At 38.5% G+C, this 23965-nt stretch overlaps 5 protein-coding genes across 7 annotated transcripts in view; 3 read left to right on the top strand and 2 right to left on the bottom strand.

Moving 5' to 3' along the window:
- Window positions 1-769: 769 nt before the first annotated feature.
- On the bottom strand, window positions 770-8556 carry LOC135089160 (protein-L-isoaspartate O-methyltransferase domain-containing protein 1-like). 3 transcript variants are annotated; one of them, XM_063984455.1, is made up of 7 exons: window positions 8402-8556; window positions 7113-7614; window positions 6413-6506; window positions 6036-6170; window positions 4062-4165; window positions 3726-3879; window positions 770-3475 (listed from the first exon to the last, which is right to left on the bottom strand). In XM_063984455.1, exons 2-7 carry the CDS (start codon window positions 7323-7325, stop codon window positions 2349-2351), a joined length of 1827 nt encoding a protein of 608 aa, XP_063840525.1. In that variant the 5' UTR covers window positions 7326-7614; window positions 8402-8556; the 3' UTR covers window positions 770-2348. The 3 variants fall into 3 exon arrangements, with proteins under 3 accessions (XP_063840525.1, XP_063840524.1, XP_063840526.1); XM_063984454.1 differs by lacking the exon at window positions 8402-8556 and adding an exon at window positions 7937-8186; XM_063984456.1 differs by lacking the exon at window positions 8402-8556 and adding an exon at window positions 7836-7936.
- A 404-nt stretch (window positions 8557-8960) lies between these two features.
- On the bottom strand, window positions 8961-17203 carry LOC135089157 (translin-like). The gene is made up of 5 exons (XM_063984451.1): window positions 16764-17203; window positions 13668-13825; window positions 12928-13106; window positions 12340-12488; window positions 8961-11465 (listed from the first exon to the last, which is right to left on the bottom strand). Exons 2-5 carry the CDS (start codon window positions 13821-13823, stop codon window positions 11272-11274), a joined length of 678 nt encoding a protein of 225 aa, XP_063840521.1. The 5' UTR covers window positions 13824-13825; window positions 16764-17203; the 3' UTR covers window positions 8961-11271.
- Window positions 17204-17360: 157 nt separating this feature from the next.
- On the top strand, window positions 17361-22516 carry LOC135089156 (F-box/LRR-repeat protein 12-like). Its single transcript, XM_063984449.1, has 5 exons — window positions 17361-17632; window positions 19639-19817; window positions 20506-20681; window positions 20831-20974; window positions 21323-22516. Exons 1-5 carry the CDS (start codon window positions 17541-17543, stop codon window positions 21431-21433), a joined length of 702 nt encoding a protein of 233 aa, XP_063840519.1. The 5' UTR covers window positions 17361-17540; the 3' UTR covers window positions 21434-22516.
- LOC135089158 (transmembrane protein 60-like) lies at window positions 21807-22516 on the top strand. Its single transcript, XM_063984452.1, has one exon. The coding sequence runs from the start codon at window positions 21807-21809 to the stop codon at window positions 22242-22244; it is 438 nt and encodes a 145-aa protein (XP_063840522.1). The 3' UTR covers window positions 22245-22516.
- A 130-nt stretch (window positions 22517-22646) lies between these two features.
- LOC135089159 (transmembrane protein 117-like) overlaps window positions 22647-23965 on the top strand; it is a 100414-nt gene continuing 99095 nt past the window's right edge. Inside the window, 1 exon segment of the mRNA XM_063984453.1 lies at window positions 22647-23965. This exon segment is cut by the window's right edge and continues 190 nt beyond it. The gene's annotated coding sequence lies outside the window, so the exon portion shown is untranslated.

Here is a 23965-nt window from a genome sequence, read left to right as displayed (position 1 = left end):
CAAGCCGGAAAAAAAATTTGCCTCTACCCAATATTGAAAGGTCGGAGAGGCGGGGATGAGAATCTCCAAGCTGCAAGGTAAATGAAGAGAGAGAGAGAGAGAGAGAGAGAGAGAGAGAGAGAGAGAGAGAGAGAGAGAGAGAGAGAGAGAGAGAGAGAGAGAGAGAGAGAGAGAGGGGGGGGGGGGACATGGGTAAATGTTTGCTTCTCTCTCTCTCTCTCTCTCTCTAGGTCATGCAACAGCCAACAGTAACTAAATAACCCCAGTAACCATACTAAACTAGTCATATATACTATATGGAATCTAAAAAGGGTCGTAATAAAGAGATGTATAACTTATCCATATCAAAACTCTCAGGCAAGTTTTATTGTCTGTAGATATTTAATACATTATTACTCTTAAGCACAGGCAGTAAATAAGATTTGTTGGTCCAGTTCTTTGATTAAATTTATCATCTGTTAAAAGTTAATTGAAGTGTTTTAAACAAAGACCTTTCTTCTATTTTTTTTTTTCATTTATTTATTATTTTTTTTTTTATTTATTTTTTTTTTTTTTTTTTTGTAATCAGACCTTTTTCCTCTCTCAGCTGGTTATCTCATGTGTAATCTTTCAACATTTTTTCCAGCCTGCTTTATCTCCTTTCATCTACATTCAGATCCGTCATTCTTCTGTTTGCATAATGGTTATACCTTCTTTTTAATGTGTCCATGGCAATTACTTTGCTTCATATCTTCATCAAAACTCCAGAAAGACAAGAGACATACTCATGAAGACTTTGCAAAATTTATTCATTCATTATGGATCAAAGCTAAGCTTCCAGCACTGGCAAAATATATGACAAACATTTTTCTTTCATAGCAAATGAAAATTCCAATACTGTATCTATCTCAAAATGCAAACAAATCAATTAATTGTACCAAAAGTGTCCATAAACAATACAGTATTGAAATAACTCATGTGGTAATATTCACTTGGTATGAACATACTGATATATCAATAACAGTCAACTCACATGAATATTTTACATTTTGTTTTTTTTTTTGTTTTTTTTTTGTTGTTTTTTTTTTCCATATCTCTGCAAAGCTTTGGTCCTGAAGTAACTATTTGCTCTTACACCTACAAGTTTATCATTACATACAAATATAGTGTTGAACTTGACAGATAATGCCATCCTGTTATATTGCAAGGATACTCTTTTGAGTAAATGACTCCCACATCATCACAAGATCCCTCAATCTCCACTTCCCTCCCACATCATCACAAAACCCCTTTACTTACATTCTTCCACCACATCATCACAAGTTCCTTTAATCTCCACTTCTCTCCCACATCATCAGAAAACCCCTTTACCTACACTCTTCATCCACATCATCACAAGTTCCCTCAGTCTTCACTTCTCTCCCACATCACCACAAAATCCTGTACCTCCACCCCACTCCCACATCATCACATAAATCCCTTAATCTCCATTCTTCCTCCACATCATCACAAGATCCTGCACCTCCATTCAACAGTCAAATCGCTATCAGGTGCTTCAGTCTCCACTCACCATCTATGCAACCAATACTGTCCATTCTCTTCCATAATCAGTCAGGCTTCATATCATATATAAGCCCAGACTAAGAAATATAGATGCAAAATTGTATAACTGTATATAGATAAAGAAAATTGTGAACAAAAATTGCCATACACATATCATATACAATAAGTTAGGTACATTTCCAGCTAGCATGGATTCACAACACGGCCATACACTGTGTACTGTGTTCCAGTGTTATGATAACACTTGGCATGACTACAGATTCAATAAATAAGACATTTCTGTCAATATAAATCTGCCAAACTCCTATATAACACTGCAACCATCTATGTTATAATATATATATATTCATTTATATATATCTTTATACACTAACTGCTGCTTCACTAATATATGCTCAGTCGTCTGTGTGGTATGCAAACGGCTAAACGAGCGAGTGAGCAACTTGACAAATGGAAAGACACTAGTCAAAACCCTTGTCACTCTTCATTTTTGTAATTTCCATCTTGAGTATGCTTGCAGTGTGTGAGCATCCCCAAGGCTCTTGTGTGCCTCTTGTATCATGTGGTGTGTGGAACGGTCATGTAATTAGGACATGTGAATGTGCCGTTCAGTGGCAGGAATAACGGACTTGTGAGTTTGTACACTTTATAGGATCACCATTGGGTAAACTTGTTCATAAAGCATGCATCAGCCTCTCACCTGCTACCATGATATTATGACACTGGGTTCCCAGTTAACACAGAATGTTGGGGACTTTTGGGCACTGGGGGGGTGTGGGGTGCCAGCACTGGCCCCCCCACCACACTTATAACTCTCGGTTATAGTTCAGGTACAGCTTTAGGGCCAGAGGGAGTGGAAGGAGTTTGATCTTCTCCCTCATGTAAGTAGAGTATATTTCTGTAGCAGAAGCCTTCTTACAGGCTGCCCCCTCTTCCTTCCCCTCCCCATCTTCCTCATTCCCCTCTGCCTCTTCACCTTCTTCCTCCCCATCATTTCCTTTCTCTTTCTTGGCAGCCTTCTTCTTGAAAGATTCACCACAGTTGCCACCACAGGGACAGCTTGGGTCATCTGGATCCAGTAAGTAGTTCATCACCCGTGGGGCAGAGTTATCAGAGTAGGCTGAGTCAGAGGAGTCATCTATATCCATATCACGTTCATCTCCAAAATCTGATTCTTCTGAGCTGGGCCCTTTTCCATTCTCTATCTCGTCCCCAACTCCACTATCAAATTTCTCACGTTTCTTGTTGACCTTGAATGGTGTAGCAGGTGTTGGATCCAGAACTGGGATGGGAGCTGAGTGCAGAACAAGAGCAGAGGAAGTGCTGGCAACAGCAGGAGCCGGGGTAATACGAGTCTTCACGCTCTTCAGGAAGGAGCTCCTCGTTGGCATCTCCGTGTCTTCATTCCCATCAGCATTCTCAGTATTTGATTCTGCTTCTCTTTTGGCTTCTTGGGCCTCTTCTGAGTGTGAAGTACTACATATCTTCTTAGTCTTTGAATTACTGGCTTCCTCTTCATCATCTTCATCCTCATTCTCCACCTCTAGTTCATCATCATTACTCCCTTCTTCTTCTTCTTCCTGATTCCTCCTCTCCTCTCTCTCTGACCTCCTCTGCCCAGCCAAGTCCCGTGCAAGCTCAATGAAAGCAGAGATCTGGTGGGCTGTGTGCCTCTGCTCAAAGTGAAGATCATCCCCATCATCGTCATCAGAAAGCATGCGGGAATCCTCATCATCATCTGCCTCATAGAATGGTATAGTAACATATGGGCCAACACACACACTCCTGCGGTCACGGGGTCTTGGATGCTTGGCAACAGGCTTGTTGGCAGCTGTGGATAGATCTGGCCGCTCGATGTCTATGTTAGCATGCAGTATAGCACGGACCTGCTGGCGGCATAGGTTCTGCAGGTCTGAGAACAGGTTGACGCAAGCTGTGGGGAAAGTAGAAATATTGAACATGAAAAATGTGCCTTGAGAAAGAATTTTAGTAATCTGTTTCGTATGATTTGCAGTTGCTGGGGATGACGGGATGGTAACTGCAGATAATGGAATGGAACAATCCAGTAGAATTACTCTAAGATTTAAGGATGCACTAAATTCAGAAACCCAGTTAAATTGGCACATTGTATTATCACATTGAAAATAGGAATAACACCAGTCTAAAGGTAGGCAATGACTCACGCAGGGTAACGGTGGCTGGGGGATGGTTAGGGTCAGGCATGACCAGAGAGGAGAAAGAAACAGGGAGGAGAGACACGGTCTCCCAGGTGTCGGGTCCACTGCGGGTCATCTTCACTAGCTGATCATTGATAGGCATCACCAACACACCTCCAGGCTGTCCAAAGACATGCCATGTTAGTATTTCTGTGCACAGCTTCTCTTTGGGATCATCACCTCAACTAATACAACACCAGGAACCAAAAAATGAGTTTACAGAATTAAAGAGAACAATTTTGTTATGTACAGGACAAACTTTAATGTACTCGTAATTTGTGATGTAGAGCACATTTTTCTCACCTTGATGAGGGATTTCATGTACTGCTCTCTGCTATCTGGACATGAGGCACCACAGTACACTCGGTCATAGAGGCGAACATCTGGTGGCAAACACAAGCAGTTGCCTGGAAGGAAGAATAGGTATGTGGTAATGGCCATTGAGGAGAAGCATAGAACTGACTGGGAGAGAGAAGATGGCAAAGACTGATAAGGAAATGTTACTCAGTACAAAAATGTTTTATTACAATAAACTTTTCAATCCAGGATCCACAGGCACTATGGAGAATTTTCTTTAAATCTAAATGCCAAAACTGAATAAGAAACAGGATAACTGACGAGTAATGACCATCCTCCTCACTTCTGTCTGGGCCCAGAAGCAACAACCACATTGCATACAGTGGTACCTCGATATACATCCGCTTTGGAATAAGTCCAACTTGGTTTACATCCATTCGGTTGGTATATACCATTCAGTTAACAACTCGCGCTATAACTGAATTTCCACATAATTTTGTGTTTTTTGCATAAATTTTTAGTAAATTCATTAACCATGAATTCTAATAAAGTTAACAAGAAGAGCCAAGCAATGAAGAAAATGGTTAGAATCACTATGGAGGTGGAAAAAAGAGATTGTAAGAAAATGTTGAAAATAAAAATGCAGCCCTGTTCAGTGATGTGCCAAGTGTGTTGTTGCATTTCAGCAGCTGGGCTGCACTCATTGCCTTGCCTCCATGACTAGGCCACTACCTGTTTTATTACTGCAGTCATGTAGGATACTTTTACTAATGTTATTGCTTGCTTTTTGTTCAGCTGTACCACTAGCTTGCTTTAAACATTACATGCTTAAATACATAAAAAAATATTTTTTTTCCTGAATACACCCTACTGAAATGGAGTGCATCTTATATGCCTGTGCATCTTACATGCCATCAAATACGTTATGTATTTTACTATTAAGCAGTATTTAAAGTATTATGAGCAAAGTGAAGTTTACTATGAAGGTGGTTGTTTCATTTTGAGCAGCCCTGCCCAGCCTGGCCCAGCCTGACCGTAATGTTATTCAAATGCTAGTATCTCTGGAACTATGTGGCCGACCATAACAAAATTGGCACTATATGATAGAACAACTCTATCAATTTCATATGATATAGCTTTCATCTTTTCTATTGGGCGAAGTCAATATGTAACTTGCAAAATGTAGAAGGGTGTTGAAAATGGGATTTCTCAAAAGCTACTCAACCAATTTTAATAAAGCTTAAGAGGAGTCATGTTATTATAACTTTAATAAAATTCCTTAAGTCAACTTTCAAGTAGTGCTGCACATGCTCAAAATCAAAATTTCAACTTTTTAACTAATTAACTGATCAAGCTCAAATTTTATTGTTATAAGAGTAATACAAGTAATAATGAAAAAACATGTCAAATTTCCCCAACTTCCTTTTGTCTCAGTGAGAGTGGAAATATACCATTGAACATGAATGAAATTTCCTATCCAATGGTATATAGCACAACCATTAGGCTCTTGCAAGGTTTTAGGTTAAGAGTGATTTGAATATTAGGCAAGTACATGACGTGCATGGTGCTTGAAACTGCTGCCAACTGACAGCTTCGCTCGTCAATCGCTTTCCAAGCCATTTTACTGGTTTAATACAATCCCCATCAATATACTGTATAATATGCCAATAACAACAGGATTTTTTCATGGGAATGGACTAATCATTTTTCCTTTATTTCTTATAGGAAAGATTTGTTTGGAATACGTCATGTTTGGTATCTGTCCAAGGATCTGATACAGATTAAGGACATATACTAAGGTATCACTGTAATTCTAAAAATTTCAACATAAAAATAAACTGACATGGGCATAAGTATATTTATTTATAATTTTCCATTCAAAACAAGCTATTCTTCTACTTGTCCAGTACTTACTTTAATTCATGGGCTTCTTAAATCCCCAATCATTTATATACTGAGAGATACCAGAGAAATATTAACCTTGAACAAACTGCGGTTCACAGAAGGTGAAAGCATCGATGGCAGGCGAATTCTTCTTGAAATTCTCTAGCCTCTCCAAGCTGTACTTGAGCACATCAGCATGAAGCTCCACTCCATGGTTCACCCCACTTGGACCTGTCAATGAAAAATTAGTTAACCAGTGGCTAATGTATGATTGTATAATGTATAATTGGCATAAATCATTTGATCATGGTGTTTTATTTTTATAATGAATTTCTCCCTAGTTTGAGTGTAGATGGCATCAATATTTTCTTCTCTACTTTAGCATTAATGCACCATCTGTCTTCTCACTTCTTTTAAAAACTAAATTTTGTACAGGTTGGTAAAGGAGAAGAAAGGCTTCCATGATGACCCACCAACAATGAGGCCAGCCATGGTGGACAAGTAGCCTGTGCCAGATCCCAGGTTCAGGAAGGAGTGCCCTGGGGCAAGTTGAAGTCCTTCCATCACCTGGTAGGAGTACATGGTTCACCTTGTGTCATTACATATGTGGATATTATTATTATTAAGTTACACTATAAGTACATATGAAAGTACACAAAATACAAGTGATTATAGTCTGAATGAAGTTACTAATGTGGAAATAAATACTACTAATAATAATGAATTCAACAATACTCATTTCAAATGCCTTCCACAGCCACATAGCCAAGAATAGAGCAAGGGAATTACTTTAACTTGTAGGGCTAAGAGACTAACAGACAGCAACCAGCCCTACTTTAGGGTTCCACAAGGGGCCCTCAGGGGACCCCAAGTTGGGAGACAAAACATTTACTTTAGTTTTTAAATGCCCCTCACTGCCACATGGCTAAGATTAACATACAGGAGTTAGCACAGGTTTGGGGAATCTAGAGGAATGAAATTTACCTCTGTTAGTGTTACCATTTTATGCTAGAAATAGATTAAAACAGGATTATCTAAAACACCAAATTTGCAAAATTAATGTATACTGAAATTGTAAACATTTACCTATTCCTACTAACAATAGAACTAAAAAGTCATCAAGATTTAGTATTTGTTCTTATCAGCTTCATCTTACCATGTATTTCCACTGACCTTTGCATATATACATGGAGCAGATAGGTGCAGGTTTCCCTTCTTCCATGCATTGTCGCGGTAAGCTTGCTCCCTGTTCTCTGCCGTGAAATAGTCCCCACGGTCCACAGCACGAAACACCCGCTCCAGGAGAGGGGTGACAATGTAGTTAGCAGCCTTGAGGTTGTCCACAAGGTCATCGTTGTCCACTCCAGTGCTGACAGCTCCTCCCATCTTGACTTAACTCAGAGCACAGTTAAAGAAATATGTGGCTGCTGCACTGCCTGCCTTTACCTCAGTCTGTGCTACTTGTCAGCACTGTATTCTGCCATGCTCTGCTGCCTCACAGTCCCCAAATAAGCCTCCTCTAGCAAAGGGCTAGGCACAGACACCCAAGTCACCATGAGACAATACTGTATTATTGCAATTATTTTTCTCAGTTGCAGTTTTTTAAGGGCTCAGTTCACTCAAGAATGTTCTGTAATTACACTGCACTTATTCCACTTCCTACTTGCATTCCACTCTGAAAACATATAGGGAACAATTAAGTGACTAATGGTCTTGTTCTTAGAATAAAATAAATAAATAAACAAATCAATAAATACTACCCTAAAACAAGATATATAGACAATAAAAAGACAAGCATAAACTTCTCAGCAGCATGGTGCAAGACATAATACATATGACACCAAATATATATTACAGTCACAGAAAACATCAGTATTTAAAAACCAATGCACACACTTCCTACACCTCCAATTTCCCTGAAGCAGACACACCATAACAACTTTATCTAATCAATAATACAACACACGGCACGACAAAACACTTCTCTGTGACCTTACACGTGTCTGTCTTCAGTCCCACCGAACTCCAGCTTGGATTCTTCCCCAAACAAACAAACAACTGGCTGTTCTTTGTGTCCCGGTCAGTCCTCCCTCCACACTCCCTGCCTACTGCACGATACAACCAATATACTTCTGCTTTCTTCACTGCATGATGTATTTGGCGCCGCAAAAAAATATCTGCAGCCTTTGTTGTATTCCCTGAACCACGTGAACAGAGGGCAGAGTGGGGTTATCTATAAAAAGAAGCCCGATACAGCGACATCCCCCTACTCCGGTCTTTGTTGTCAAGCCAGATAGCTGTGTAAACTAGTCCTTTTTATTCAAATTGCAAGATAATCACGCGTGTAAAGTTGAGCCAGAGAGTAACATATCAACAGCGGAATTAAATGCAGTAGCTGTTCGTTGTTAATCACGCGTGTTTAGAGGTGAAAATAAGAGAAATTTGCTATTGCGACTCCTCACCTTTTGTTTTCCTCCGTCAGCTGCTTGTGACGTCACGCGAGTTAAATCCCTCGTCCCCTTGCGGCGCCGACTTTCCTTTATTTAACTCGTTACCATAGAAGCGTTATAGGCTTGTTTAATTCACTTGAAGCTTGTCATATTATACATATACACTAGCTATTTCATTGGATTTCTATTGTGATGGCTCTGAAAGAGTATTTAGAACAGTTGGCAGGAGGGAAGAGGTATAAACACAGGTAGGAATGAGACACTGGCGGAAAGGCAACAGAGGTCACGTGCCAGACCAAAACATTCCCACGCGGGACATTTAAAGATAGAAGCTTGATTTTTTTTTTTTTTTTTTTTTTTTGGGGGGGGCGAGATTATTTTTCGTCTCTCTCTCTCTCTCTCTCCCATAGTCACATGTGGTGAGACATTAGAGATAATAAAGACCTCTTAATGAGAATCGACTTTTTTTTTTTACTTATAAATCCAGAGGCAGTTTATAGACTTGTTCAATAATAATGATCTTATGTATCTATGAGAGGTGCTAAAACTTTGTCATAAGAAAATATACATACTTTCACATTTTATTCCATGATTTTATACAACTTTTATTTGCCGATTACATAAATAATTGACGATTTACATTGAGGCAATTCATATTGTAAAACAACTTAACTGTAATTAATTGTGTATTATTCACTTAAAACTTCTGGTGTTGGGATATGTGAGGTGAATCACAACTTGTGATGTTCAGGAATATATTTATGAAAACAATTATGTCAACTTTGCAATAATAACCAAGAATCGCTTAATCACACATTTCCGTCACTTATTAAAAATTGACATTACAAATATTTTATGATCTTCACCAAGAGTCATTTAACCACACATTTCAGTCACTTGTTAAAAATTGAGGTTATTACAAATAATTTTTATGATCTTCACATGTGTCAATGAGTTTGTAGTTACATATGAGAATCTGATATGGTAATCTACCCGTTTCCAAAAAAACAAATATTTTCAAAGTTTCTCTAGTGCACTGCACTTATAGAATTTAATAACCATATTATCAGCACATCACTCATCTTCATATGGGTGTAAAGAAATTGATGCAATAATCAGTAGTATACAAAAGACCTATGATTGAGCTGTAAGGACAGCACATTACTTTGAACTGAGTTGCAGTAAAAGAAAACTTTGCCAAGCACTAATGCACGATAGCTTACCTAGATAACACTGATTCTGGTATCTTTTAGTAACTTTTAGTATGGAGGCAAATGTTAAGGCAATATTTCATGGCATATGCCTTACTATCAGTTAAAAATTTGAAAAAGAAGGTACCATGATACACTGCAAATAAATAGAAAGTGAATATATTGATAAAATTCACAATAATTACTTTAAACACGATATACATGTAAATGACAAAAAAAAAAAAAAAAAAAAAATGTAGATGTTGGTTTACATACAACAGTACACAAAACTTCAGTGGAGAGAACACATGATTACATGCGAAACTCTTAATATATACTATCATTAGCTTGGACCAGATTCAATAAGGCATTTCCATGACTCCAACACTGAACACTGTTATCACTAAAGCTCAAAGTGGTGATGGTGACATTATTCATAGACATGTAGTGCAGGCCTATACAAGTGGTGACTGTGGTTATCCAATGACTGGACAAGAGAGCTGTGCAAAACTTACAGTTGTAGTAGTATCTTAGAAGGGAAAGAGAACAATGAACCTAAAAAGTGTTGACATTATGTATCATAATTGACTAGACTGTGCTTCCCTACACACGAGTATATTTAGTGCTAGATACATTCTGGTACAAAAATTAACATTGAAATTTAAATAAAATGCATATTTACTTCATATATTTTATACAAACGTGCAAATTAAGTTCATACATATCATACACATTGCATATTGAACATACAAGTATTCTTACGATTTAAAAAATAATTTAAACACAAATAAAAAAAATAAAAAATAGAGCTGTATAGGAGGTAACACCAAGGTGGGGAGAGAGAGAGAGAGAGAGAGAGAGAGAGAGAGAGAGAGAGAGAGAGAGAGAGAGAGAGAGAGAGAGAGAGAGAGAGAGAGAGAGAGAGAGAGAGAGAGAGAGAGAGAGAGAGAGAGAGAGAGAGAGAGAGAGAGAGAGAGAGAAAACATAGAAGGGCAAATTTACAAGGGACCACAACCACTTCAGCCTCATACATTTTACGAACACTAAGTAATATGCGGTCAATAATACTTGATCCTCCTCTGAACACATTCACTCTCTCTCACACTCTTCCTCTCACACACACATACATACACACAACTATCTTGCTATGTTGCACCTCAACATTTCTTTATCTTATAGCTACTAAATATACCTTGGACAGAATGGACTAGTTGCATGTAATAATCAAGGAGTGTCAAGCTGTCACTGCATCCATCTCTACAGCAGATATATCACCAAAATTAATCACCATCATGGTAAACTGATAATAGAGCACTTCTAGAATAGTGAAATAAGCTCCAATAACAGCAACAATAACAAAATATGTTTTTTTAATAAACCAGAACATGACACATGAGATTCTCAAAAGGCCAGTACAGCATTCACAGAAAACAGCACAACTATTTTTTCAAAGTAATTTTAAATAATTTAACACTCTTCTCTTCCTCAGACTCAAAATGAGTCATGAGGGAAGGAATGTAACACTGCTGTCTGTGCCCTGAACAGTCCTCCCAAAAGTATCAAAATATAAAGAAAAGTAAATTAAGATCTTATTCACTTCAGATACAAGCATTAATCTCATAACAAGTAAATTGATAAACAATAAATACAAAATTATCCTATGGAGTTATCATAGTTAGAAATACAACCAACTTAGCCAGAGGTTTCCATTTCCTGAGGCTTTAGGCCCCGCAAGGAGAGATTGTACACCACTTCCTCAGTCTTTTTCAGCGAGTATTTCAATTCATCAAACTTTTTTCGCAGCTCGTTCTTGGGGAACAGAAGGGAGTAGGCAGCATGGAGGTCACGCAGGAATTGCCTTATTTGAAATGGCCGAGAGTAGTCTCCTGTTGTGTCAAAGAATAGTGTGAATAATACTTATCAGGATAGTGACATCTTCTCTATCTTGTCTTATCTTTCCTTTCTTTTTTCAATAAGGTTTGCTCAAGACATTATGGTAACAAGAGGTATCTTTTTAATCACTATGATGATTCACTTTCCTACCATATATTTGAAGGATCATTATATATTAATTTCTTGTTTCTCTATCTAGGTATCTATCTTTCTTTGACAACAAGCACACAGTCTTCCTCTCATCATAATAAAGAAAACTGTGTCACACAAAGAGCAATGCCACTATCAAGTACAGTAAAACTTCACTAAGTCAGATCCCTTTAAGTCAAATATTGGTTAAGCCACACATTTTGTATGGACAAGGAAGGACCTCTATCGAGTGATGAAGGTGCAGATAAAAAACCTTGATGAATGTCTACAGATGGTACGTGCAAGAAAGAGCTGAAAGGGTAACAGTGCACAGCCTGGACATCCAGCATGCTGCAGGGAGGCTTACTGAACATTTTAGGGTCAAGGAATCTAAATGCAGTGATGGGTTCAGATAAGTCAGATTCTTGGTTAAGTTGAATCAACTTTTCCTGCAATTAGTCTGACTTTGTGGTTTTATTATACTTTGACCTTTTGACTACTTTTTGGTACACCTTTACTTAATTACTAATCACTTTGAGACATATTTACTTGTTGTATAGCCACCTCCAATCTTTAAACTGGGTAGAAATTGCAAAATCTATTCTTTTAATCTCCTTATGTCTTGTAGATGCTTATAAAGATTTCATGCATTACTTCTAGTGCTGTTCATTTTTTTGTATCACAGTGAGAGGATTGATTTGCAGCCTCTCTTTCTCCCTCAGGAACAGGAGAGCCTACCTGCTGTGACAGAGTTGATTGCCAGTCTGGAGAGTTCATGGCTAATACTGAGGGTGCCCTGCAGGTAGTCCTCCAGGTCCAAATGAAAACCCTGGTCCCTGTGAGTACAAAGGCCCAGGGACTTGGCCACCTCCTCATGCATAGGTAGCCTGCAAGGAATAAGTGTACTGTCAAGGCAGTGAACTTGTGCACTGCCTTGTTTGTTTTGGTGATGAGAGTAGCTTATGGTGTAGATATACTGAGCAATGCATGTCTCTTCTTTGAATGTGAAGATTATTGATGACTGTAATCATGCTTGTATTTTTTTCATATCACTTCCTTCTTAAAAATCCCTATTTATTTGATATTATATTACATCAACAGTTACTACTAATGCTTTAATAATAAATTTGCAAGTTTCTTAATACACTGCACTTACACTTTTCATATTCAAGTTTTCTACCATACAACAAAAAAATTGAAAGTTTATGAAAGAAAAAAAAAATGTTTTCATGAAGTATTTAAAATAGACAATATGGTATGCAAATCAAAATATGACACCATAAAGTGCACTTTCCAAATATTACACAATATCAACATCCACCACACCTGTTCTCCTCCAGGTAGGTGATAAGGCAGGTGGCAGCCACAAGGCGGTGTGTGGTGCCACGGAAATTGTGGTGGTAGCGGTAAAACTCTCCTGGTGGCACCTTTTCCTGAAGGGCCTGGTAGAGGGCCGGCACCTTGGTCAGCTCCTGGTGGCACTCTGTACATATAGCATCTATATTCTGAAAAACATACGTCATTATTGATATTTTTAGTAGATATCATACTGAAAAAAAAAGCCCAATAATGTACTTATTATAATCTTTCCCAATCATTTTGTAGGGTTCTTTGAAAAGTAGAGTTCTTTCACTTATTGAATTAATCCTTTGAAGGCATATATTATAACATCCTCATAAAACAAACTACTCAGGAACTTTTTGTAGAGGGGTAAATGATATTAAAAAGTGTCACATTCTTTAAATTTTTCATATATATATATATATATATATATATATATATATATATATATATATATATATATATATATATATATATATATATATATATATATATATATATATATATATATATATATATATATATATATATATATATATATATATATATATATATAAATAAAAACAGGAATGTTGCATCAAATTTTAGACCATACACACTTTGGATCTGACAAAGACAACTGTGAGATGTAAAATTTACCTAAACAAAAATCTGAAAACAAAAAATGACTTACATAGCTTGACAGTGATAAGAAGATGCATGGAAGTGTTTCTAACAACACATACCTGAATCCCCTGAGTGTTGTGTATCTTCTCCAGGGTGGTGCTGATTGCATATGATGTCTTCTCCAGATCCTTCACAGCTCCCTGCACCCCTTCCCTCAGCTCTGCCTCGCGCTCAACACACGAGCCATAGGTGGAGAAGGCAGCCACAATATCCATATCTGCAGCATTGTGGGTGGATTAGGTCATAAAATATGTGCACTTATCAATCATAAAACAGACATTGATAGAGCAGATATATTAAGGTACACAATGTGCCTCACTATACACAGGGAGACATTAAAATATAGAGTATTATTATTATATAAGTGCATCTGTCTTACAGCAATGAAAAAAAAAAAAAAACTGTTCTCAGTGAAGTACTTGGGTCACATATAACACAGTGGTGTATATCTTTATCACCGGAAATTGTTAATTCCTTGAGATATTAATTTTTATCAGATTTATCATTTCCTCCATGTACCCATGTTATCTTGTGCCATGATGGTCTGCAGGCAGTGTCAGAAGGAAAGGAAGTGAAGAGGGGTAAAAGAAGGGAGGAAGAGGGGATAGAGGAGGGGATTCCATTACCACATGTGTGAAACAATGCCTCGACCAATAAAAAAAATATTTTAAAAAATCAGCCAATTGGTGGGCTGTATTCTGCAAGGCAGGAGGAAAGAGCTTGATTTTGAATCAGTTTTGGAAGATGGCTCAGTGTGGTGGCTGTGAGTGCAATTACTTCGAGATGATATTTAAATTTCACAGCCACCTCCAGTTCTTCCCACTGAGGACTCCAGTGATCAGTAAGTACCAGAGGACCTTATAATAAGGTAGCTTAGGTTAGGTTAGGTTTAGTTAGGCTAGGCTAGGTTTAGTTAGGTTAGGTTAGGTTAGGTTTAGTTTGGTTAGGTTCGGTTTAGTTAAGCTTTGTTTTCTTCAGTGTCATGCATGATGATGAAACCATATTTTTTGGTAGATTTTGGTCTTTTTTTTTTTAATGAATCTCTGCTTGTTTTCATTGCAAATCATTGATTTTACATGTGTGCGGGTATAAATAAAAACTGATTTCGGGCAGAAATAGTTACTAGATTCATTTGAAGCACATCAAAATCTACCAGAATAATGTAGTTTCATCCAAAAATGTTAGATGGGTGCACTTATATAAATTTACCAAATACAGCAAATATATTAATGTAAACAAAGCACTTTACCATAATCATAGGCAAATTGAGATATAACAAACATATTAATGTAAGTAGACTATGTGCCTTATCATAAACACAGAGACACTGAAAGATAGGAAATACAGTGGTACCTTGTGATTCAAACTCAATTGGTTCTTTTGAGCTGTCTGAATTAGGAAAGTTTGTATTGGGAAACAATTTATCCCATTCAAATTAATGTAAAAGGAATTCATCCATTCCAGGTCCCAGAATACCCCTATTTATTTATCTTTTTATTAATTTTTATGGGTTTATGTTATCCCCTAAACATAGAATTGAATGAAAATAACTTAAATTATATATGGAAAAAAATACAGTAAAAGAAAACATGAAGTACCAAATATTTTGGCTTATAAGACAGCAAATACAAAAACAATAACCTTAAATTTTAACACAAAATACCATTGTAAATAAACACCAGCCTCAAAATAATGAGTCATCAAAAGTTCCTGCTGTTTTCAGTCTTGAAAACAGTTGTTGTCTTGTACACAATTTTTAATTTGCATTAAAATTCTCTCTCTCTCTCTCTCTCTCTCTCTCTCTCTCTCTCTCTCTCTCTCTCTCTCCCCCCCATTCCCTGCCTTCCTCCCCCCTCCCCACTCTCTCTCTCTCTCTCTCTCTCTCTCTCTCTCTCTCTCTCTCTCTCTCTCTCTCTCTCTCTCTCTCTCTGTGAAAGTAAGAACAATCCTGAGAATTGCTAAATAGAATGAGACTGATAGAGAATGAAGATGGAATAATATGGGTGAGAGTCCTATGATACCAAAATGACAGAACAAATGAGGGGGAGAGTGTGGTATCACTTTCTTGTCCCTTATCTTTGACAGATAAGGGGGAGGGGAGGTGACAGAGGGGAGGAGTTTGTGACCAGAGGAAAGAGGAAGGGAGAAGAAAGGAACAATGGAAGGAAGGAACATATGGGGAAGGAAAGTACATGAGACAATAGAGAGAGAGAGAGAGAGAGAGAGAGAGAGAGAGAGAGAGAGAGAGAGAGAGAGAGAGAGAGAGAGAGAGAGAGAGAGAGAGAGAGAGAGAGAGAGAGACTGACCAAGTGGCATTGCTTGAACTGGTGTTTGTGTTGGAATTGGACTGCTTTTGAGCTGGAGGACAAAATTTGTCAGCCCTGTTCGAACTGGGAGTTGTTCAAATTGAAGGATGTTTGAATCACAAGGTATGCCTCTATATTAATGTAAACTAAGTATTTTGCCATAAGCAGGGAGACATCAAAAGATAGCAAATATATTAATGTAAACTACCTCAAGAGTTGGTGATATTAAGATGCTCCTTTGTTATCTAACATCATAAACCAGAATAGTCCAGAGTGAGTACAATCCACTCGTCTTGTGATCTTGTTTTGACTGGTAACGTGTTGTCATGTTAATTTTGATTCGGTCCCTGCTGATAGCTCTCTCTTTGGGATTGAATTATGAACTTTAGACTTAATTGTGTAATGGTCTAAGGGCTGCACAGTAAGCTATGGACTGGACTCAGGATTAGACCTGTTTTTTATTAGGTTTTCAGGCTTCATTCCGCCAAGAAAAAGGCGCTTTACAAACCCTCCATCATTATAAATACTTAACATGTTGTCCCTGAACATTACAATAATACAAATATTTTCTCTCGTGTCTTATGGACTATGGACTGGAGGTATGGACTGGACTATGAATTCTTGAGGTACGGAATGAATTGGATTGAGGCTTCTGGAGGTGTGGACTAAACTGTACTGAACTGGAAGGTGAACTCTGAAGCTATGGCCTGGCTAAGAGGATAGTGGATAGTGGACTAGACCGACTTGGACAACGTCACGTCACCGTCACCACGTCAGGTCGCCAGGACAAAAGGAGGGACAGGATAGGTATTGTACGTGTAACCTTACCCCTGACGACCCTGCACTGACCTGTAAGACGGTGAAATAAGGCCTCACCGACTCAGCGTGGTGAAGTAAACAATGGTGGTTGTGTTCGAATCCCGTCAATTTGTTCGGGTCCTGTAGACTTTCGTTTCCTATTTAATGGCTGCGGTTTGGGTTTACCCGGGTAACTATGTTTTCTATGTTCAGCTTTGTTTTAGGTGTTTTTTACTTCTATGTGTTTATATTTTGTGTTTTACTATTATCAGTATATTTTTTTTTTTGCAGGGAGAAATGGTCATTTACTTATATTTGTAATTTTTTTTTATAATTATCAACTCTTCGAAACTTAATATGTCCGTGACCTCAGCTTCGTATTTTACGTATATTTATGTAATATTAAGAAATAATTATATTATGTCGAACGTATAATTAAAGTTTGAAGACCAAATAACATCATGTATATGATGTATATGATAACGTAAGATTAATATTACCGGAAATAATTTAATTTTTATCATAAGCCTCATCTTTGTAACTGAAAACCATTAAATAAAGCTTAATATTTTTTTTTTTTCCAGACAGTATAGAGTTTCTGACTATTTTACACTACCAAATAATTCACAAACAGCTTATAAACCCACAACTATTCTCACTATCCCTTACCATCCAAACTTGAGTTGTTTACCGCCCTCCATTAGAGTTGTTGGGAGGCTTACTTATCCATCGTCAGGCGGGGATGGCGAAGTTCTCAACGGGATCCTGCATGGGGGAGTCATACTGAGAGGTGAAATAGGAACTAACTATGCTCCTGGAGGGTCTACCATGTCCTGTGTGAACCTGCTAGAGCTGCCGGAGAGTGTGTTGCTGCGGGTCTTTAGCTACCTGTGTCCTGTCGATCTCTTCCATATAGCCAGGTGAGGATGTTTTGACAATTGTTTGGGAAATCTTTCCTTTTATTTTGTCAGGTGTGTGGGGGTCTTCTGGTAAGGTATATATGTTGGTTTTATGGCTAGACTTTTTTCTATTGTTTGTAGTTTCCATTTTTTTTTTTTTTTTTTTATGCTTTTGGATGCGAGATAATTTTGACACTTGTTTGATGGCTTTTGTGTCTTTTTTCCAGGTGATTCGGGACTTTTTGGTGAGCCACAAATGTTGATTTTAAGGCTAAATTATTTTACTTATTTATTTATTGTTTATTTCCATGTTTTTTTGGTGTATCATTTTGTGTTTTCTTTGGATGTGAGACCATCTCAATGCTTGCTGGATGGCATTTGTGTTTTCTTGTAAGGCGATTGGGGAATTTTTGGTAAGCTAGATATATGTTGATATAAAGGTTAGGCATTGCATATATATATATATATATATTATATATATATATATATATATATATATATATATATATATATATATATATATATATATATATATATATACACACACACACATATATATATATGTGTGTGTGTGTGTGTGTAATTTTTGGTAAATTTGCAGTTTCAACTAATACTCCCATCCTCTTTATCTCACTAAAGCCAACAGACATAGGGGCTTGGTGGGAATGCAAGGTTGTTTGTGTGGAAAAAGCCTAAATGAGGCTTCTTTGACATTCCAGAAAAGTTTAAGGATGAAAAACAGCATATTTTCAAAATGGGAAATTTCTACACTATCCTAACCAAATGTAACCAATCTAACCTAATTTGGGGAGGAAGGCTGGACTCCCCCTTAAGGTCACGAACCTAACATTACCTAACCTAACTTCCTAACCCCCCTCCCCCATCAGGTAAACTAATGTAATGCAACATTTTGTAGCTTCCTACATTCTGTCAGTGATCACTACATACTAACAGTAATTACTTCATGAAAAATACCTTAAGAAGAAGTTGAGGTAACTGTTGGTGAATTGCCAGTTTGTATATTCACAAGCCACTACATGTCTCTCTTCTGCAGCCATGTAGCTCTTCTGATGCAGCACAGACAGTTGTGGATGCTGCTTCCTCCTCTAAACACACGTGCCTACATGTAATTGGCCAACAAATTTCTGTGTGACCTGATTTACAGCAGGTAACAGAACGTCATCATAGTTCTTAACATGTGACTCATGTTGCCATTGCACATGTGCACCATTGATAACAAACATACAAACACATGTAGTATCTGATGAGAGATGATTGGAAGTGGATCTAAGCTCTAATTGACTTAAACCTTCAGAATTATCATCTGAAGTTATTAATTTCTAAACAAAGTAAAATGGGCTAAAAATGCTCCAAACAGTGAGATGTAGACCTTGCAAAGGGTTGGAGTTACATATAGTCTAATGGTTCAAATTGCAGTAATACCTGATTTTTTTTTTTTTTTTTCTGTATGTTCTTTGGAAGTGTGGCTGTTTTGAGGTCAATATGCAGAATACCTACTATCAAATTTTTTGGCTATGGATGGGATGCATATCATGCTTAATATTTTTTATGGTTGCTTGATGGCATTTGTGTTTTTTCTGGGTGAGGTGATTGGGGAATAGATGCATCTCCACTTTGAGTGTGTCTGTTTGGATTACTTTAAAAATAGGAAACAAGAAACAAAAAAACTAAAAACCTTTTTTCTAAAAAAAAAACAGTATGTGAAAAATCAATTCTTAGCCAGTGCATTATTTACAATTAATGTGACGGCACCTAGTATTGTGAAGGGATTTCATATTTGTCATTTGTACTCATTTGCTGGATAGTAGATATTTATATGGTTACCTCACCTGGTTTATTCACCTGGTTAGCTACCCTTGGCTAACAGACAATTATAGATTTTACTCTAGTTAAGTAAAGTAGCTTGGATGCTGCATGTATTCCAGTCACCAACAGAGAGTAACAAACTTATCATTATGAAAACATGGAATTTATTGTTTTCTGTATCTCGACCATCTGATTGGTAGGATTCACCCCCGACTGGCAAGATTGGTGGGTGACCTCTCCCTGTGGAGGCATGTGGATTTTGGAAGGGCGCCCCTGAGCCTTCAGTTCCTGCACAAATTTGTCAAGTTCCTCGGACCACACACCCTCACCATCACCATCACTGGGTTTGTGCGGCCCAGCAGTAGATTGCACCCAAAAGGCAAGATCACAAATGACAAATGAGACCTGACAGAAGTAGATGTGTGTGGCTGTTATATCTCTCTCTCTCTCTCTCTCTCTCTCTCTCTCTCTCTCTCTCTCTCTCTCTCTCTCTCTCTCTCTCTCTCTCTCTCTCTCTCTCTCTCTCTCTCTCTCTCTCTCTCTCTCTCTCTCTCTCTCTCTCTCTCTCTCTCTCTCTCTCTCTCTCTCTCTCTCTCTCTCTCTCTCTCTCTCTCTCTCTCTCTCTCTCTCTCTCTCTCTCTCTCTCTCTCTCTCTCTCAGCTGTGCTATCCCAAAGCTCGGGAGGTGTAGTAGGGTTGTTCCACTAGGGGCTTTCCACAAGGCTAGGAATGTGAATGATGTATGGATGAGTGTTTGATACTTTGTCTTGGCCACCCCATATAGGATTGCTGGCTTGGTATATAGATAGATAGATAGATAGATAGATAGATAGATTGATAAATTTTGTTAATAGGGGACCTGGCACTAATTCTTAAAACTGGTTTTACTTATGTTTTCATGGTATTGATAATGGTGGAAGTTCTTCTCTTTTGAATTATTAAGTTAGGAGGCCTTGCCTCTGTTGGTTAAGATGAGTTTTTGGATAGTTGTAGCCTCTTCTTAACTCCTGTAGCAGTATTTGAAATGTCAAAGATGGTCACCTGCTGAAGAGTTTCATTGCTTCCCAGGATCCAAGTGCATCTCAGAGGCATTCCTCACAAGCTTGAAACGCCGCTGTCCACACCTTCAGGAACTCAACCTTCATCGCTGCTACATTGATGCTTCAACCACCAAATTCTCCACCCTACCTGCTTCCCTCAAGAAGCTCTCTCTCTGTGGCTCAGCACTTTTCAACTTACCACAAGTTTGTGCTCTTAATTCTTTATCAAGTTGACATTAAGTGGTAGTTTTAAGCTTTTTGCTTTCATATAACTATTTTACTGTTCTATGACAGTTAGTTTGGTATATAGCTGTAAAACTATGAGGTATTTGAAATTATTGTTATCTCCTCAGAACCGAGTGGTAGTGCTAGCCTCCCCATTCTTCCGATTGGAGAAACACCTGCCAGTTCTGGAAGAGGTGGTGCTGGAGGGATGTGGGGCCTGGCTCACCCCACAAGATCTCACCCTCCTCATGAGTCACTGCTCAGCCCTTCAGGTGGGATCAGGTTTATCTGTGCATGGGGAGGGTCTCAGGCCATGCATGGGGAGGGTCTCAGGCCATGCTGGTTAAATGAGTTTGTGCAGGGTGGAAGTCTAATGCCATTTTGTGTTCATGTATCTTCTGGAATCATTGAACTTTTTGTACTGCTGTTGCTGTGGCTCAGTTAATTCTTACTTGTAATTGATTTTGATAATGGTAAAGTTCATATTGCAGTTCTTAATTTAGTTTTTACCTCAAAAAACTATTCAGGAAGTCCACAATCTTCAACTATGTACTGGTAAGACTAATGTTACAGAACAAAAATTAAAACTTGTTTTAATGGAGTGATCACTGCAATCCCAGAGTGTCAATGTGGGAGCAGCAAGATACACCCGGACTGGCCTCTCCTCCTGGGACAAGCGGGAGGACAAGCACTGCAGCAGAATTGTACTCTCACGCAAATGGAGAGCCTGAAGCAGCATCTTCTGCCTCTTGTATCCTTAGAAGAGTATTTAGCAGTGGCTTCCTCAACACTAGATGGTTATGGAGTGGCTTGACTGTTGTGTGATCTCAGAGACATTGAGTTAATTATTGCATTTACTGACTGCTAAAAATTAACATTCTATTCAGTGTAATTACTTGAAGAATTCACGAACTCATAGATTTAACTATCATCCAGAGGAGCTTTGTTTAAGTTTGTATTCCATGACATCAGAAGAAAGTGTTGCATGGATTGTTCACAACAGGAAGGACAATACTTCTAGATCAAAGCAAAAGACATACTTGGTTAGCCAGAGGTGCTGGTAGATAGAGGCAGAGTGTGAGTAAAGTGCAGAAGAGGGCAGCCATGGCGATGTTGCACCGAGCTCTCTTCACCTGGTTCCTTCTGCTGGTGTTCCTCATCCTGCTGGCCCTGCGCCTGGATGACCGGACCAAGTGGAACTGGTTCATTGTGTTCTTCCCTATGTGGTTTTATGATGCCATTTTATTGGTGTACATCAGCATCCATATGATCAATGAGCTGCGGGCGGCTGTGTCGGGGACGGGCAACACCCACCACCGCACCCTGAGGCAGCGGGCTGCCAGCCTGCTGCAGAGGGTGTGGCCATTGTTGGTAGTGGTGCTCAAGATGGCTTTCATGGTGGCCCTCTGCCTCAAGCTGGAGAACCCCAGTGCCAGTATCTCCACCTATCACGTGCTGCTGCCGCTATGGATCCTGCTTACCGGCCTGTGTGGTAAGGTGTTGCACTGCCTTGTCTTGCAGCATCAGTACCGCTATCCCTGAGAACCCCAGCAGCACTGTACCCTGCTACTGGTGCAATGAATGATCCGTTCATTTCCTGTTCTGTGTTAGGTTGTTGCTGCAATATAATTTGCAATCCAGTGTGTGTTGTCCTATGTGCAGTGTAAAAAATCTGCAAGGAGGTTTGAAAGGACCAAGTATAAATGCGTATTTATGTGATAACTACTAACCTTTTGTGCCTGTGGGGGCTGCATGAAGAATTTATTTGTTGTTTTATAGGAGGATCCCACAGGATAATAAACTGAGTTAAGCAATGTTGTTTCCTCTGTAGCCTGTAGTGATAAGGGAAAATATATGTGCATTCACATTATATCTAATCACTTGAACAGTGAACTAGGAGGCAGTAGGCACCTGCCATAAAATAATTACTACCAGGGAGGTCTCACAAGCACTGTGCCAAGTAAGTGCTGTGAATTTGGTTTTGACTCCGCTGTAACCTCCCTGAATGTTTCCTTTTGCGTCAGACCTAAGGGAGCAGTCACAACCTGCCCTGCTAGGACAACTTTTTTTTTTCACACAATGCAATGTGCACCCAACACGGGCATAAATTTAACTCCAAATTGAAAATTGTCAATAAGTCAACATCTACACTAGCCTCAGAGACCCTGTCTGGTGAGGGGACCACAGATGCCTCCAGGGTAGACTGCTCATCTGGTATCGACGGTCTTGATACCCCCATCAGTTTTTTTCTCCATTACTTTTGCAATATTTATCCACCTGCCAACATTTAACTTTCCTTCCTGATGGACGTTTTCCTACATTTAGCCTGTTCTTGAAAAAAAAAAAGGTGGCCATTCAGATTCTTCAAACTACTGTCCCATTGCTTTAATTTTTTCTTAAGAAGTGCTATTCCTTGGGGCTTTGTCTTGTCACCCGCTCTCGTTCTACCATTCATCAGTGTTCTTCAAAGCCAAAGTTTTAATCCTGTCCTCTTCTACGCTGATGATAGCTACATCTTTCCATGGAGTTAATTGTAAATAGATGAGGCACCATAATTTAACTGTTTTATCTGTTGCACCATTGAATTAAATCAACTTGAAAACTTGCAGTTTAGGTCTCTAGAAATAGACAATGGTTAAAGCTTTTGTGGAATTGCAATTTTGCATTCTCTCGAGGATTTCACGCCCCCGAGACTCCTGCCAATAATAAGTTATACCTGAGTGACAAGAGAACCTGCCCTTTCTTACTTCAATCTAAGTTATTTGCGAGGCAAGACTCACAGTTCCTATTCCCCAATGATTGCATGCGTGAGAATAAGTTTCTAATCAGTGAGTGTTGGCAGGCACGAGATCGCAGGAACTATATGTGCCTTAATATCTGAATAAACAGTAATAGAAGGCATTTAGCATCTTTCTCCAAAGCGATCAATAGCGCAGGGTAAGGTGCCAGCTAGCTTTATAGTTCAACAATATACAGAGAAACCATGAGGCACTGCTTCACTATTCTGTTTAAATTCTTGAAAGTTAACAATATACCAGGATGTATTTAATTTGCCAGTTTTGACATTGGGGGAAATGTACATCCATCAGGATCTTATTTCCCATTATGGAAGATTGTCCTAATGGCGATTCTCTCTGTCTTTGAAAGTTAACACACTGTGGACACTCATATAAGTAAATATAATAGAATACTCCGTGACAACTGTGTATTAAGAATATACTACAGACTCAGGGGAGCATGTCTACGGCGGGAAACACAAAAAT

The sequence above is a fragment of the Scylla paramamosain genome, chromosome 32, assembly GCF_035594125.1.
Source record: "Scylla paramamosain isolate STU-SP2022 chromosome 32, ASM3559412v1, whole genome shotgun sequence".
Taxonomy (NCBI): Eukaryota; Metazoa; Arthropoda; class Malacostraca; order Decapoda; family Portunidae; genus Scylla; species Scylla paramamosain.
This window is presented reverse-complemented; position numbering and strand designations above follow the sequence as displayed.